Source organism: Salmo salar, chromosome ssa06 (genome assembly GCF_905237065.1).
Source record: "Salmo salar chromosome ssa06, Ssal_v3.1, whole genome shotgun sequence".
In the NCBI taxonomy this organism is placed as follows: Eukaryota; Metazoa; Chordata; class Actinopteri; order Salmoniformes; family Salmonidae; genus Salmo; species Salmo salar.
The window spans coordinates 25,497,501-25,511,644 of record NC_059447.1 but is presented as its reverse complement, the minus strand read 5'-3'; the positions used below and the strand labels follow the sequence as shown (position 1 = coordinate 25,511,644).

Here is a 14,144-nt window from a genome sequence, read left to right as displayed (position 1 = left end):
GAAGACTCAGAGAATTGACATAAGCGGGCTTTACATAGAATCTTTGCTTTGGCTTCACTCATCACTCAAATGAACCGCCCTAAACCCCTGAAAGCATGTTGAGAGAGGACTGCAGATAATGGTAGAAAATACATTTACAAATAAAACCAGGTTTGCACAAAGACAGCTGCGATTTACCTTCTCAAATCTTATTCACATGAACACAGGGAGTTGAAAACCTTTTTTTTTCTTGGTTTCTTTATTTTCCATTTGTCTTGTCAGTGTGCTGTATTTACATAGAGATCATCAGATGCAACAGAGCATGCCCAGCTTTACAAGACAAATTGACAGCACAGGCAAAACAGTGAGTAATGACGCACTATTTTACTTCTTTCTTGGTTCTACTTCTTCTTTCTGTCTTCGTTCTGTCTAGTCCATCCACAGTATCGCTCCATCAGCATGGTTTTATCCCTGTTTTGTATGACCAACTTTTTAATAAGATTATCATTTTTTCAGAAGGGAGTTACAGGTACTGGTATAACATTCAAATCATATTCATTCAGATATATTCATTCAGATATAGTATTTGCATTTCATATTTAATCATTTCCTGTACCTGTGGGCAACCACTCGAAAAAAGAAAAACATTCAGAGAAATGCATACTGAGACAGAGAACAGCATCAACAGTTTTGTAATATTCTGTATGTAAGGGAAATAAACAAAACAGGCTTCCCCAACCCATTCCCCCCAACCCCCTCAGTCCCCTTTAAGGTGTGTTATCTGAGAACCATCATGAGTCAACAGGTGAGATAGAAATCAATGCTTATCCCTGTCTGTCTTGAAGCTCAGCAGCAATGTTAACAGACTTTCTTTGTTTAAAAAACACTGCCCTGACGTGCACACACTTGTCATTCTGAAACCTGCAAGGTGAGTCTAAGTGGCAACAAGGGATTTTCACAGTATCCAAAACTTTGAGAATCTGTGATTTTATTTGACAAATGGTAAATTGTGTAAATTCCTCAACTGAATAAAAACATAACGTAAGCGCCTGTGATATGCACTAATCTTTTATGAGCGCCTCTTTAATCTTGCCGCAAATTTGAATTAAACTTCAAGTATTCTGTAGAAAGACCTTAGCAGTCATACGGACAGAGACTCAACAAGAGGCAAGGCAGGTTGAAGTGCTCAAATATTTATTAGATTATAGCTACAGGTTTTAGTGATTCATCAGTGAAGGCGCCATATAATACAACATGTCAATCAAATAGTCTTGGAAGATTTACTACATTGACGATACACTGGCAACAGCTAAATAGAAGAAGCCTATGCATCAGGCTTAACCGGTCAAAACTGAACAGACACAGGTAAGGCAAGTGCAGTCTTAAATTAACAAATTGGCCTCAAAGGGCCCTGTCCAGGGTCATACCATTAGCCTACTAAATTACAATGACGGGATTAAATTAAGAGTGCACGGTTTGGCAGGGTTTGCACTGGGTGAAAAGTGATTTCATTCCTTTTGGAACAAGGGTGCCTCCCTGGCGTGAGCCGGCTGCCCCGTCCAAAAGTGCTCAAAACAAAAGTGGCGTAGGTTAAGCACGTGGAGTAATGAGTAGGATTCAATGTTTTCACATCTAAAAGTGTTTGTTCTCGTGATGAAAACGCACATCTTCTTAATCTGTCTTCCTAAGTAGGCCTAAAAGAAGTAAAAAAATTCAAACATTTACTTTATGGAAAATACATGTTGATTGTTTCAGAACGATGCACCATGCTGCCTTGTCCGCAATATAGGCAGCGCAGATTACCGGGCAACTCAGATTACTGTTAGATTTGATAAAGCAGCTCCTCCCTCACCTCTTTTGCCTGTTCATGTCACGGGCAATAACCCGGTGCAACCCTTGGCAGCTTAATTGAATCCCTTCAGTTGCAGCCAGTAAACTGGTTCTGCAATGTAAAAGGCAATATTCCTATCCTATATTAAATTGATTCAACTAATCTGTTCTTGGCGATACTTTCTTCTTTCCCGGTTCTGTAAAAAGTGTATCTGATAAATGTCTGTGTCCAGGTGGTTCTCCAAAAGCCAGCGAAGATTCAGAAAGATATGAAATCCATGTTTTGCACCAAGTGAGGAGTTCCCTTGACATTTTAGCAGCCAGACATCTTACATTTCCAAACATCTTTACAGGAACTAGTCGTTTCTATGCGACGCGGCCATGGCCACGTGTAGAAGTAGATGACAGTACGTCACACAGTGTTACCAAAACAAAGATCTACACACATGCAAGAGGCATTTCTCACTTGATACAAAACATGGATTTAATATATTTCTGAATATTCTCTAACTTTTGGAGAACCACCTGCAACTGGACACAAGCATTTATAATATAGACTTTTAACCGAATCAGAACAAAGAAAGTATCGTCAAGAATTCCCTGCTTTCAATTTGACAGGCTGTAATGGGTATGGAGCACCACATATCCCGTTAACAAGGCAGAGGGCACATGATTCCATCCAATGATGTATATAAAGCCTAGATTGCAGACGCTATGTATTGGCCAATGATAGGCTATGAAGCTACTCCTCAGAAGGAGGTGTCCTCCATAGGAATTAATGAAATTCTACAGTAATTAAATGTATTTTGTTGTTGTAGTGGAGACAGTAACATTACTGCTCTCAAAATGTTTTACTTTAAGAAAAAAAAATATATTTTAAACTTAAAAAAAATAAATATATATATATATATATATACTGCTCAAAAAATAAAGGGAACACTTAAACAACACATCCTAGATCTGAATGAATGAAATAATCTTATTAAATGCTTTTTTCTTTACATAGTTGAATGTGCTGACAACAAAATCACACAAAAATAATCAATGGAAATCCAATTTATCAACCCATGGAGGTCTGGATTTGGAGTCACACTCAAAATTAAAGTGGAAAACCACACTACAGGCTGATCCAACTTTGATGTAATGTCCTTAAAACAAGTCAAAATGAGGCTCAGTAGTGTGTGTGGCCTCCACGTGCCTGTATGACCTCCCTACAACACCTGGGCATGCTCCTGATGAGGTGGTGGATGGTCTCCTGAGGGATCTCCTCCCAGACCTGGACTAAAGCATCCGCCAACTCCTGGACAGTCTGTGGTGCAATGTGGCGTTGGTGGATGGAGCGAGACGTGATGTCCCAGATGTGCTCAATTGGATTCAGGTCTGGGGAACGGGCGGGCCAGTCCATAGCATCAATGCCTTCCTCTTGCAGGAACTGCTGACACACTCCAGCCACATGAGGTCTAGCATTGTCTTGCATTAGGAGGAACCCAGGGCCAACCGCACCAGCATATGGTCTCACAAGGGGTCTGAGGATCTCATCTCGGTACCTAATGGCAGTCAGGCTACCTCTGGCGAGCACATGGAGGGCTGTGCGCCCCCCCAAAAGAAATGCCACCCCACACCATGACTGACCCACCGCCAAACCGGTTATGCTGGAGGATGTTGCAGGCAGCAGAACATTCTCCACGGCGTCTCCAGACTCTGTCACGTCTGTCACATGTGCTCAGTGTGAACCTGCTTTCATCTGTGAAGAGCACAGGGCGCCAGTGGCGAATTTGCCAATCTTGGTGTTCTCTGGCAAATGCCAAACGTCCTGCACGGTGTTGGGTTGTAAGCACAACCCCCACCTGTGGACGTCAGGCCCTCATACCACCCTCATGGAGTCTGTTTCTGACCGTTTGAGCAGACACATGCACATTTGTGGCCTGCTGGAGGTCATTTTGCAGGGCTCTGGCAGTGCTTCTCCTGCTCCTCCTTGCACAAAGGCGGAGGTAGCGGTCCTGCTGCTGGGTTGTTGCCCTCCTACGGCCTCCTCCACATCTCCTGATGTACTGGCCTGTCTCCTGGTAGCGCCTCCATGCTCTGGACACTACACTGACAGACACAGCAAACCTTCTTGCCACAGTTCGCATTGATGTGCCATCCTGGATGAGCTGCACAACCTGAGCCACTTGTGTGGGTTGTAGACTCCGTCTCATGCTACCACTAGAGTGAAAGCACCGCCAGCATTCAAAAGTGACCAAAACATCAGCCAGGAAGCATAGGAACTGAGAAGTGGTCTGTGGTCACCACCTGCAGAACCACTCCTTTATTGGGGGTGTCTTGCTAATTGCCTATAATTTCCACCTGTTGTCTATTCCATTTGCACAACATCATGTGACATTTATTGTCAATCAGTGTTGCTTCCTAAGTGGACAGTTTGATTTCACAGAAGTGTGATTGACTTGGAGTTACATTGTGTTGTTTAAGTGTTCCCTTTATTTTTTTGAGCAGTGTATATACAGTATGTTCAGTTTACATAATGTAATTTAAAATATGCATTTGGGTGTCTGTAGTAGAATACACTTGGCAAAAACAAATGTATACATTAATAAATGCATTTCTACAGTATATCTTCCAAAAACCTTTTTACAACGGTGGAGGAGCACAAACATGGCTGCATTGTGGCTTCAAACCAGCCCCTGGGATTCATCTAAGGTTTCTACTCATCGTTGCCTCCATCCCATCTGTAATAACCCATGTGTGACTGAGAGCATATTGGTGGTGTGAGGAGCCTGTAGCACTCACTTCACCATATAGGCCTGTTCGTTGATTGTCCAACATTCATATCTAGTTATATTTTGCCATGTAGGCTATATGGGCAAAGTGGGCTACTGGGATAGGTCATCATTTTTTAAGATGGATTTTAATTACAGTTGACTAACAACGACAAGATCTGATCTATGGTCAAGACACACCACAAGCATAACATATCTAGGCTTTAGGCCTAGTCTTGATGGTTGGGTATTTCCAGAGATTACAAGAAAATCCTTATTAGACTTCTGAATTGCAAAGCCAATTTGAGTTGCCTGTTGTAATTGTCTGAGGCTGTGTTATGCTACTTATGCGTTTACCACAGAGCAGGCCTCAAAATGGATGACATCCACCTCTTCCCCCTCCCTGCTATCAGTGAAAGAGTAGCTTCTGACCTCAGCCATCGTCTCCCTCACTTTGTTTTGTTAAGATGGAGGTTTGTATCCAAACCTTAACCAGATCATTTGCATAAGTCTCAAACCTTCTGATAACAGAGTTTTGGATGGTGTGCAAATTGAGATGTTTCTCTTGGGATGCACGTATGGGTTAGACTGGGTGAAGGTATTCAATGTATTCAGCCCTAGAAGAGGGATCTGTCAGGATGAGCTACTGTTCTCTGTCTCTACTCCTGGGTGAGTGGACTGATATTTCAGTATTTTATCCCAAATGATCACCATCTAGTATTACTGTCTGCCCTTGACTTTGTGTCTTCTCCTTCCTTTCAGGTTCTCTGTTCATCATTGAGACTTCCTCTTATCCTAATGGTAAGTACCCACTGGGCACAGACTTGTTAAATAAACATTGTTTCCACGTCATTTCAATGAAATTACGTTTAACCAACGTGGAATAGACATTGAATTGATGTCTGTGCCCAGGGGGAAGTTCTATAACCCCTGCATGTTCTTATTTGTATTCTATGTGATCAGTTTGATTATGACTTCTGATATTTGGTAGGAGGTTTAACAGTACAGAAGTAACTAGTCGTAGGGCAATGTGTACAATTTCTCCTGATGATGGAACAGTGGGTCCATAGCTTAACCCTGACATTGGGGCTCTATTTTTTATTGTCTTCTTCTTCTTCCACCCAGGTTCCTGTGATGGCTACACGGCTCTGGATGAGCCTCGACGTAACTATCTCTTCAGCTCTTCCTCTATCCCCGGCTACCCCATCAATACCGACGTAAGGCGAACAAACATATGGGTGCGCTACGTCGGGATCGGAGGGGACACCCTCATTCCACAATGTGCTCCACTCTATTACAGCGGGGTATATTATCCCATCCATCTGACCTTTACACATCCTCAGTCTGAGTCTGAGACTCCAACAACAGGCAACGCGTGTGGAAACACAGGTTACTGCTGTAATCTCAATGTAGCTATTCAAGTGATCTACTGCTCTTCTGGAGGATTCTATGTGTACAGGCAGATGAACAACCACCCAATCGACTACATGGGTTATGTGACATGTGAGTAGCGAGTATAGAAATCCCCTGCTTTTTATATGACTTGTACAGTACTCCTACCAAACACATTTTATTGTCTATTTAACTGTTAAGTGTATTGAGCTGTTTAAATTTACTTTATCTGAAGTTGAATTGAATCTATTGGTGTATAGTAAAAAAGTAGTAAATCATAAAGCAAGCTACTTGTTTTTGAAGCAGTCAATCTGCAGTCACAGAGACATTATATTTGACTTGAAGTGAACCTGCTCTTGTGTCTCATTATTCCAAGCTAAAATATCAGACTGTTAAAGTAAACTCTCTGTGTGTCTCTTCTCTCTGTCCAGACCATAGGAACTGTGTGGCAGACTCCTGCGGTCCCCTTGCAGAGTGCAGTACGACCAAAAATGGAGGCTGTCAATGTGTCTCTGGATACAAGATACCTCCAACACATCTACCCACAAACGAATCCTACGGTTGCCAAGGTAGAAGTGCCGTAGTAGCTATGTAAGGGGCTCTGTGGTTATATCAGTTCAGATAGTCCTAAGTGTTTGATCAGGTAAGACAGTATGATGGTTGTTCATTCAGCATAGACCCACCGGTACAAAACACTGCACTTCTCACATGGAAATAATAATAGTCAGTCACAAATGGGAATTTGACCATTTAAACTGGTTTGTTTATTGTGTGTGTGTGTGTGTGTGTGTGTGTGTGTGTGTGTGTGTGTGTGTGTGTGTGTGTGTGTGTGTGTGTGTGTGTGTGTGTGTGTGTGTGTGTGTGTGTGTGTGTGTGTGTGTAGAACAGGACTAGGGGTAGGCATACTTTTTGGCTCGAGGGCCACATCAGAAATTAGTCCAAATTAATTTTGAAGCCGTTCTTCTATCCAAAATAATAATTTAAGAAAGAAAAAACTATTTCTTAAAAAACAATCCACTGCGGGCTGAATTGAATCGACTCGCTGGCCGGGGCCGTATTTTCCCTACCCTTAATGTAGAAGATAGCCTCTAACCCTGTCCTAACCCTCCCCAACAGATATCAATGAGTGTGAGGAGACCGCTAATCTCTGCGGTCCGCATTCCAACTGTACTAATTTACCAGGAGTCTACAACTGTAGCTGTCTAGAGGGGTTTGTACCCTCAGATCCAGCCTTGGCAATCAACCCATCCCGCAACCCCTGCACAGGTATGTTTACCACTCATACACCTACTGCACCAATCATATCAATGACATGAGACGAGAGTTTGAATTTCATGGCTGCTATGAACGACATTCCTGCGTTTTATATATATTAACTTTGTGAATATATACATGTGAATTTGTCTTCTGTCTGCTGTGTAAGCAAGATAAAAAAAAAACACTAAAATTAAAATTGCTGAACGTTGTCTAGTTGTGTGTGCTTTGATTTATGGAACTTTGTAAATATTGGCATATTAAATCTATGTCCCCCCAGATGTGAATGAGTGTGTGGAGATTGAGGAGGTTTGTGGTGGTTTCGGTAAATGTACAAACACACCGGGAAATTACACCTGCACCTGTTACAAGGGATACAAGCCTGACGGACCCTTCGACTGCCAAGGTCTCTGAACAGCACTAACACTAGCTTTCTGTGATAAATCTGATTAAACTTTTTCAATATTTTAATATAAACCATTTATTTAGATAGGGACCGGTAAAACATGAACATATTGAATGGATAACAACAGTCATGTGCATTGCATCATTACACCTAACTTATGCTAATTTACAGTGCTTCCTAAAGGAGATGGAAGAACTCATGGTAGCATTTTATGTTACAGTATATTATTATCTATATCATACACTACTGACCATAATGCTGTCAACCTGGATGCTGCCTGGCACCCTGTTGTAAGATGCTAACTGAACTATTCAACTATTGAACCTCCACAGATATTGACGAGTGTTTCAACTCAACCATCTGTGGTCAGGAGTCTGTCTGTACCAACACACCAGGAGCCCACAACTGTACCTGTCTCCTAGGCTTCTCACCCACAAACCCAGTCCTCAACCCCAGCAAGGCCAACCCCTGTATAGGTACTATGTTGTCTCACTACTGTTGTATTTAACATACTGTATCATGGGGCACTGACTAGGTTTACATCCCAAATGGCACCCTATTCCTATGTATATAGTGAATTTGTATATAGGGTGTATATGTATACAGGGCGTATGTATATAGTGAATGTGTATATAAGGTGTATGTGTATGTATATAGGGTGTATGTATATAGGGTGTATATGTATACAGGGTGTATGTATATAGTTAATGTGTATATAGGGTGTATGTGTATAGTTAATGTGTATATAGGGTGTATATGTATACAGGGTGTATATATATAGTGAATGTATATATAAGGTGTATGTATATGTATACAGGGTGTATGTATATAGTTCATGTGTATATAGGGTGTATATGTATACAGGGTGATTGTATATAGTGAATGTGTATACAAGGTGTATGTATATGTATACAGGGTGTACGTATATAGTGAATGTGTATGTATTTAAAAAAATATATATTTAATCTTTATTTAACTAGGTAGGCAAGTTCAGAACAAGTTCTCATTTACAACTGCGACCTGGCCAAGATAAAGCAAAGCAGTTCGACACATATAACAACAGAGTTACACATGGAGTAAAACAAACATACAGTCAATAATACAGTAGAAGAATAAGTCTATATACAATGTGAGCAAATGAGGTGAGATAAGGGAGGTAAAGGCAATAAATAGGCCATGGTGGCGAAGTAAATACAATATAGCAATTAAAACACTGGAATGGTAGATTTGACAGTAGATGAGTGTGCAAAGTAGAAATACTGGGGTGCAAAGGAGCAAAATAAATAAATGCAGTAGGGGAAGGGGGAGTTGTTTGGGCTATTTTAAAGATGGGCTACGTACAGGTGCAGTGATCTGTGAGCTGCTCTGACAGCTGGTGCTAAAAGCTAGTGAGGGAGATAAGTGTTTCCAGTTTCAGAGATTTTTGTAGTTCGTTCCAGTCATTGGCAGCAGAGAACTGGAAGGAGAGGCGGCCAAAGGAGGAATTGGCTTTGGGGGTGACAAGTGAGATATACCTGCTGGAACGCGTGCTACGGTTGGGTGCAGCTATGGTGACCAGCGAACAGAGATAAGGCGGGACTTTACCTAGCAGGGTCTTGTAGATGACCTGGAGCCAGTGGGTTTGGCGACGAGTATGAAGCGAGGGCCAGCCAACGAGAGCGTACAGGTTGCAGTGGTGGGTTGTATATGGGGCTTTGGTGACAAAACGGATGGCACTGTGATAGACTGCATCCAATTTGTTGAGTAGGGTGTTGGAGGCTATTTTGTAAATGACATCGCCAAAGTCGAGGATCGGTAAGATGGTCAGTTTTACGAGGGTATGTATGGCAGAATGAGTGAAGGATGCTTTTTTCTGAAATAGGAAGCCAATTTTAGATTTAACTTTGGATTGGAGATGTGTTATGTGAGTCTGGAAGGAGAGTTTACAGTCTAACCAGACACCTAGGTATTTGTAGTTGTCCACATATTCTAAGTCAGAATCGTCCAGAGTAGTGATGCTGGAGTAGTGATGCAGGTGCAGGCAGCGATCAGTTGAAGAGCATGCATTTAGTTTTACTTGTATTTAAGAGCAGTTGTAGGCCACGGAAGGAGAGTTGTATGGCATTGAAGCTCGTCTGGAGGGTTGTTAACACAGTGTCCAAAGAAGGGCCAGAGGTATACAGAATGGTGTCGTCTGCGTAGAGGTGGATCAGAGACTCACCAGCAGCAAGAGCGACATCATTGATATATACAGAGAAGAGAGACGGCCCAAGAATTGAACCCTGTGGCACCCCCATAGAGACTGCCAGAGGCCCAGACAACAGGCCCTCAGATTTGACACACTGAACTCTGTCGGAGAAGTAGTTGGTGAACCAGGCGAGGCAGTCATTTGAGAAACCAAGGCTGTTGAGTCTGCCGATGAGGATGTGGTGATTGACAGAGTCGAAAGCCTTGGGCAGGTCAATGACTACGGCTGCACAGTACTGTTTCTTATCGATGGCGGTTAAGATATCGTTTAGGACCTTGAGCGTGGCTGAGGTGCACCCATGACCAGCTCTGAAACCAGATTGCATAGCGGAGAAGGTACAGTGGGATTCAAAATGGTCGGTGATCTGTTTGTTAACTTGGCTTTCGAAGACCTTAGAAAGGCAGGGTAGGATAGATATAGGTCTGTAGCAGTTTGGGTCAAGAGTGTCCCCCCCTTTGAAGAGGGGGATGACCGCAGCTGCTTTCCAATCTTTGGGAATCTCAGGCGACACGAAAGTGAGAATGAACAGGCTAGTAATAGGGGTTGCAACAATTTCGGCAGATCATTTTAGAAAGAAAGGGTCCAGATTGTCTAGCCCGTCTGATTTGTGGGGGTCCAGATTATGCAGCTCTTTCAGAACATCAGCTGACTGGATTTGGGAGAAGGAGAAATGGGGAAGGCTTGGGTGAGTTGCTGTGGGGGGTGCAGTGCTGTTGACGGGGGTAGGGGTGGCCAGGTGGAAAGCATGGCCAGCCGTAGTGAAATGCTTATTGAAATTCTCAATTTTAGTGGATTTATCGGTGGTGACAGAGTTTCCTATCCTCAGTGCAGTGGGCAGCTGGGAGGAGGTGCTCTTATTCTCCATAGACTTTACAATGTCCCAGAACCTTTTTGAGTTTGTGTTGCAGGAAGCAAATTTCTGCTTGAAAAAGCTAGCCTTGGCTTTTCTAACTGCCTGTGTATATTGGTTTCTAACTTCCATAAAAAGTTGCATTTCACGGGGGCTGTTCGATGCTAATGCAGAACGCCACAGGATGTTTTTGTGTTGGTTAAGGGCAGTCAGGTCTGGAGAGAACCAAGGGCTATATCTGTTCCTTGTTCTAAATTTCTTGAATGGGGCATGCTTATTTAAGATGGTGAGGAAGGCATTTAAAAAAAATAACCAGGCATCCTCTACTGGCGGGATGAGGTGGATATCCTTCCAGGTTACCCGGGCCAGGTCGATTAGAAAGGCCTGCTCGCTGAAGTGTTTCAAGGAGCGTTTGATAGTGATGAGTGGAGGTCGTTTGACCGCTGACCCATTACGGATGCAGGCAATGAGGCAGTGATCGCTGAGATCTTGGTTGAAAACAGCAGAGGTGTATTTAGAGGGCAAATTGGTTAGGATGATATCTATGAGGGTATATATAAAACATACAGGTCTGTATGTATATAGTGAATGTGTATATGTATACAGGGTGTATGTACATAGTGAATGTGTATATAAGGTGTATGTATATGTATACAGGGTGTATGTATATAGTGAATAGGGTGCCATTTGGGACATAACCTAGGTCTAGGATAAGATAATGGTGTTAGGTGATTCTGGGCCTGTATTCACAACGTGTCTCAGTATAGGAGTGCTGATCTAGGATACATTTTTCCTTTTAGATCCTAATGACTGAGATTTTGGATAGGGAGCACCTGATCCTAGATCAGCAGTCTTACTCTGACATGCTTGGTGACCATAACTTGTTCTTATCAGTTGTATCTGTGGTTTGAACCCTACAGACATTAATGAGTGTCTGAACAAAACCGTGTGTGGTCCCGGTGCCAACTGTACCAACTCTTATGCAGCACACAGCTGTACCTGCCTCTTTGGCTACCTGCTCACCAGCCCAGATGCCATAGCCAGCCCCTTAAATCCATGCCTAGGTCTGTGACATACTTCACTGAGTGTGCGCATGTATGCATGCATGTAAAAGTGTGTGTGTTTGTGTGTGTATCTTTGTATGGGTATCTGTTACTGTATATGTGTATATCCCAGTGTTTGTTTCTCCCTGCAGACATAGATGAGTGTGCTAACACCCCTGGTCTATGTGGTCTCCACTCTGTGTGTACCAATGCACCAGGGACCTTCCACTGTTCCTGTGTGGAAGGATACTTCTCCTCCACTGGAGTACTGTGGGAAACTGACGTCACTGTGTGTGAAAGTGAGTCATACTTGTATTGTTTGGAAAGATATTATGTACAGAAGAAGTCCAGTGTAGTGAAATGCTTCGGAGGTCTGATGGGAACTTGATATATTATTTTCTCTCTTTCTCTCTCTTTTTATTTATCTTTCTCACTCTCTATCTCTGTGTTGCTCTCTCTTTTTCTCTCTCTCTCTCTCTCTCTCTCTCGCTCTCTCTCTCTGTCTTTCTCTTTCTCTCTGTCTTTGTCTCTTTCTCTTCTCCCTCTCTCTCGCTCCTTCCCTCCATCCCCCCTCACAGGTGTTGATGACGTTCTAGCCGCCATAGTTCCCCCAGAGGTACGTGGTTGGAAACACACAGGTCTTTAGAATGGATCCAGTGTAAGTACCACCCATACAGTATGGTGGGCTTTAAAATGATCCTGTCGGATGAAGATGTAGGAAAAGTATCACTGACGACAAAGTTGTAACAACATTGTCATCTGGTTGTGCGTTGATGTTGTGCTGATGTTGTATCTGTGTTCCCGCTGCAGGGCCAGTCTAAGGAGATGTACTTCCTCAACCAGATGAACCAACAGCTGATGGAGAACCCTGACATCGTCCTACCAGAGGGGGTCAGTACAGCGACCTTTACATCTGTCCAGAAACTGGGTGGCGCACAATTGGCCCAGTGTCGTCCGGGTTAGGGGAGGGTTTGGCCATCATTTTAAATAAGAATTTGTTCTTAACTGACTTTTCTAGTTAAATAAAGGTAAAATAAAATACAAATAAACAACCCATAGCTCTTACTATCTATTCTAAACACTTCTGTAGATCTTGAGCCATATGTATCAAATCTGTCAGAGTAGGAGTGCTGATCCAGGATCAGGTCCCCCCTGTCCATGTAATTTTGTTCATGTGATCTTAAAGTTTCAACTGATCCTTAATCAGCACTCTTACTCTGAGACGCTTGAGACAAACAGCCACTGACATGCTTGTTCATTGATTTCTGGCGCCACTTGGATAGTTTGGAAATGGGTCAAGTTTCAGTACATAGTTCTATTCCCTACCCAGAGGGTCCTGTTTAATGTCTCCACATGCTAACCAATGCCATTGTATCTCTCCCCCGTTCCTCTCCCCCTTCTTTCTCTCCCATTTTCTTTTTTCCTCAGTCAGTGACAAACAGCCTCTCGACAGCCCTGGTAATGCCCCCTTCCAACTCTGTCTCATGTTTTAAATAATAATAATGGGAGTAGGGTTAGTTTGTCTTAGTCAAGGCAGTATGTTTATCATTGAGTACCTTTACATGCACACTAAGAAATCGATACTAAACTGATTATGGCCGTGTTCTGCTTATCTTCATCGGCGTTCCAGCGGGGTATTTGATCTGCACATGTGCACCGGGTACTGCACGTTTCCATCTAATGCGCGAGTGAAGTGAGTTCGCAAAAACTGTATGCGTCTTATAAATATTTTTCGCATACCAACTTTTTATGTCCGAACTCTGAATCAAATAGTCTTCGCCAAAATAACATGGTCACTGTGTTAGAATAATTCTTTTGATTGGCGATTTCCGGCATTTATCAAAAGTAGCCTGATCTCAGATGTGTCAGTGTAAACAGGATTATTAGGGAAATCATTCTTCTTGCAAAGCATGCAAACGTTTTAAACAAACTATTATATTAACCTGACTATCCACAATAATCTCATTATTGTGTGCATGTAACCGTTGTCATTCATGAATGAATTCCTCCATGAATTCATCGATCCATCCATTTCCATAGAAGGTGTCAGGAGTTGGAAGCATCTCAGCGCAGCAGGCCAGTACAGGCCAGGTGTGGAGTGGGCCTGGAAAGGATGGCGGGGAGTCTGGCAGTGTGGTCCTGAAGATCTCAGAGCTCCTGGTGAATGCCTTAGTGGACCCTTCTCAGGGCCGGGTCAACAAAACCATACACACACCTGAGCTGGGTAAGAAGAACCATTACGCAGTCTGGACCTACATACAGCCCCTACCACCTTTCCATCTCTCTCCCCCCTGCAGTAATGCAGTACTGCTTTAGTTTATTTCCTTGTCAGTAAAAGTTGAAGTATAACTGGTATCTGTCAGACATTAGTGTCTAACATACACATAATCTCTCCCTCATTCTCCCC

General features: G+C 42.9%; 1 protein-coding gene across 1 annotated transcript in view; it reads left to right on the top strand.

Annotated features, from left to right (window-relative positions):
• Positions 1 to 1,087: 1,087 nt before the first annotated feature.
• The window catches only part of LOC106606803 (adhesion G protein-coupled receptor E2), a 20,183-nt gene continuing 7,126 nt past the window's right edge, over positions 1,088 to 14,144 (top strand). The window contains exons 1-14 of the mRNA XM_045720033.1: positions 1,088 to 1,344; positions 5,328 to 5,366; positions 5,691 to 5,782; positions 5,866 to 6,068; positions 6,389 to 6,526; positions 7,074 to 7,223; positions 7,492 to 7,617; positions 7,950 to 8,093; positions 11,615 to 11,758; positions 11,890 to 12,036; positions 12,316 to 12,353; positions 12,548 to 12,628; positions 13,166 to 13,195; positions 13,778 to 13,961. Of these exons, the coding sequence (XP_045575989.1) occupies positions 5,364 to 5,366; positions 5,691 to 5,782; positions 5,866 to 6,068; positions 6,389 to 6,526; positions 7,074 to 7,223; positions 7,492 to 7,617; positions 7,950 to 8,093; positions 11,615 to 11,758; positions 11,890 to 12,036; positions 12,316 to 12,353; positions 12,548 to 12,628; positions 13,166 to 13,195; positions 13,778 to 13,961 (1,480 nt within the window). The 5' untranslated portion in view covers positions 1,088 to 1,344; positions 5,328 to 5,363. The remainder of the gene's footprint in view (positions 1,345 to 5,327; positions 5,367 to 5,690; positions 5,783 to 5,865; positions 6,069 to 6,388; positions 6,527 to 7,073; positions 7,224 to 7,491; positions 7,618 to 7,949; positions 8,094 to 11,614; positions 11,759 to 11,889; positions 12,037 to 12,315; positions 12,354 to 12,547; positions 12,629 to 13,165; positions 13,196 to 13,777; positions 13,962 to 14,144) is intronic.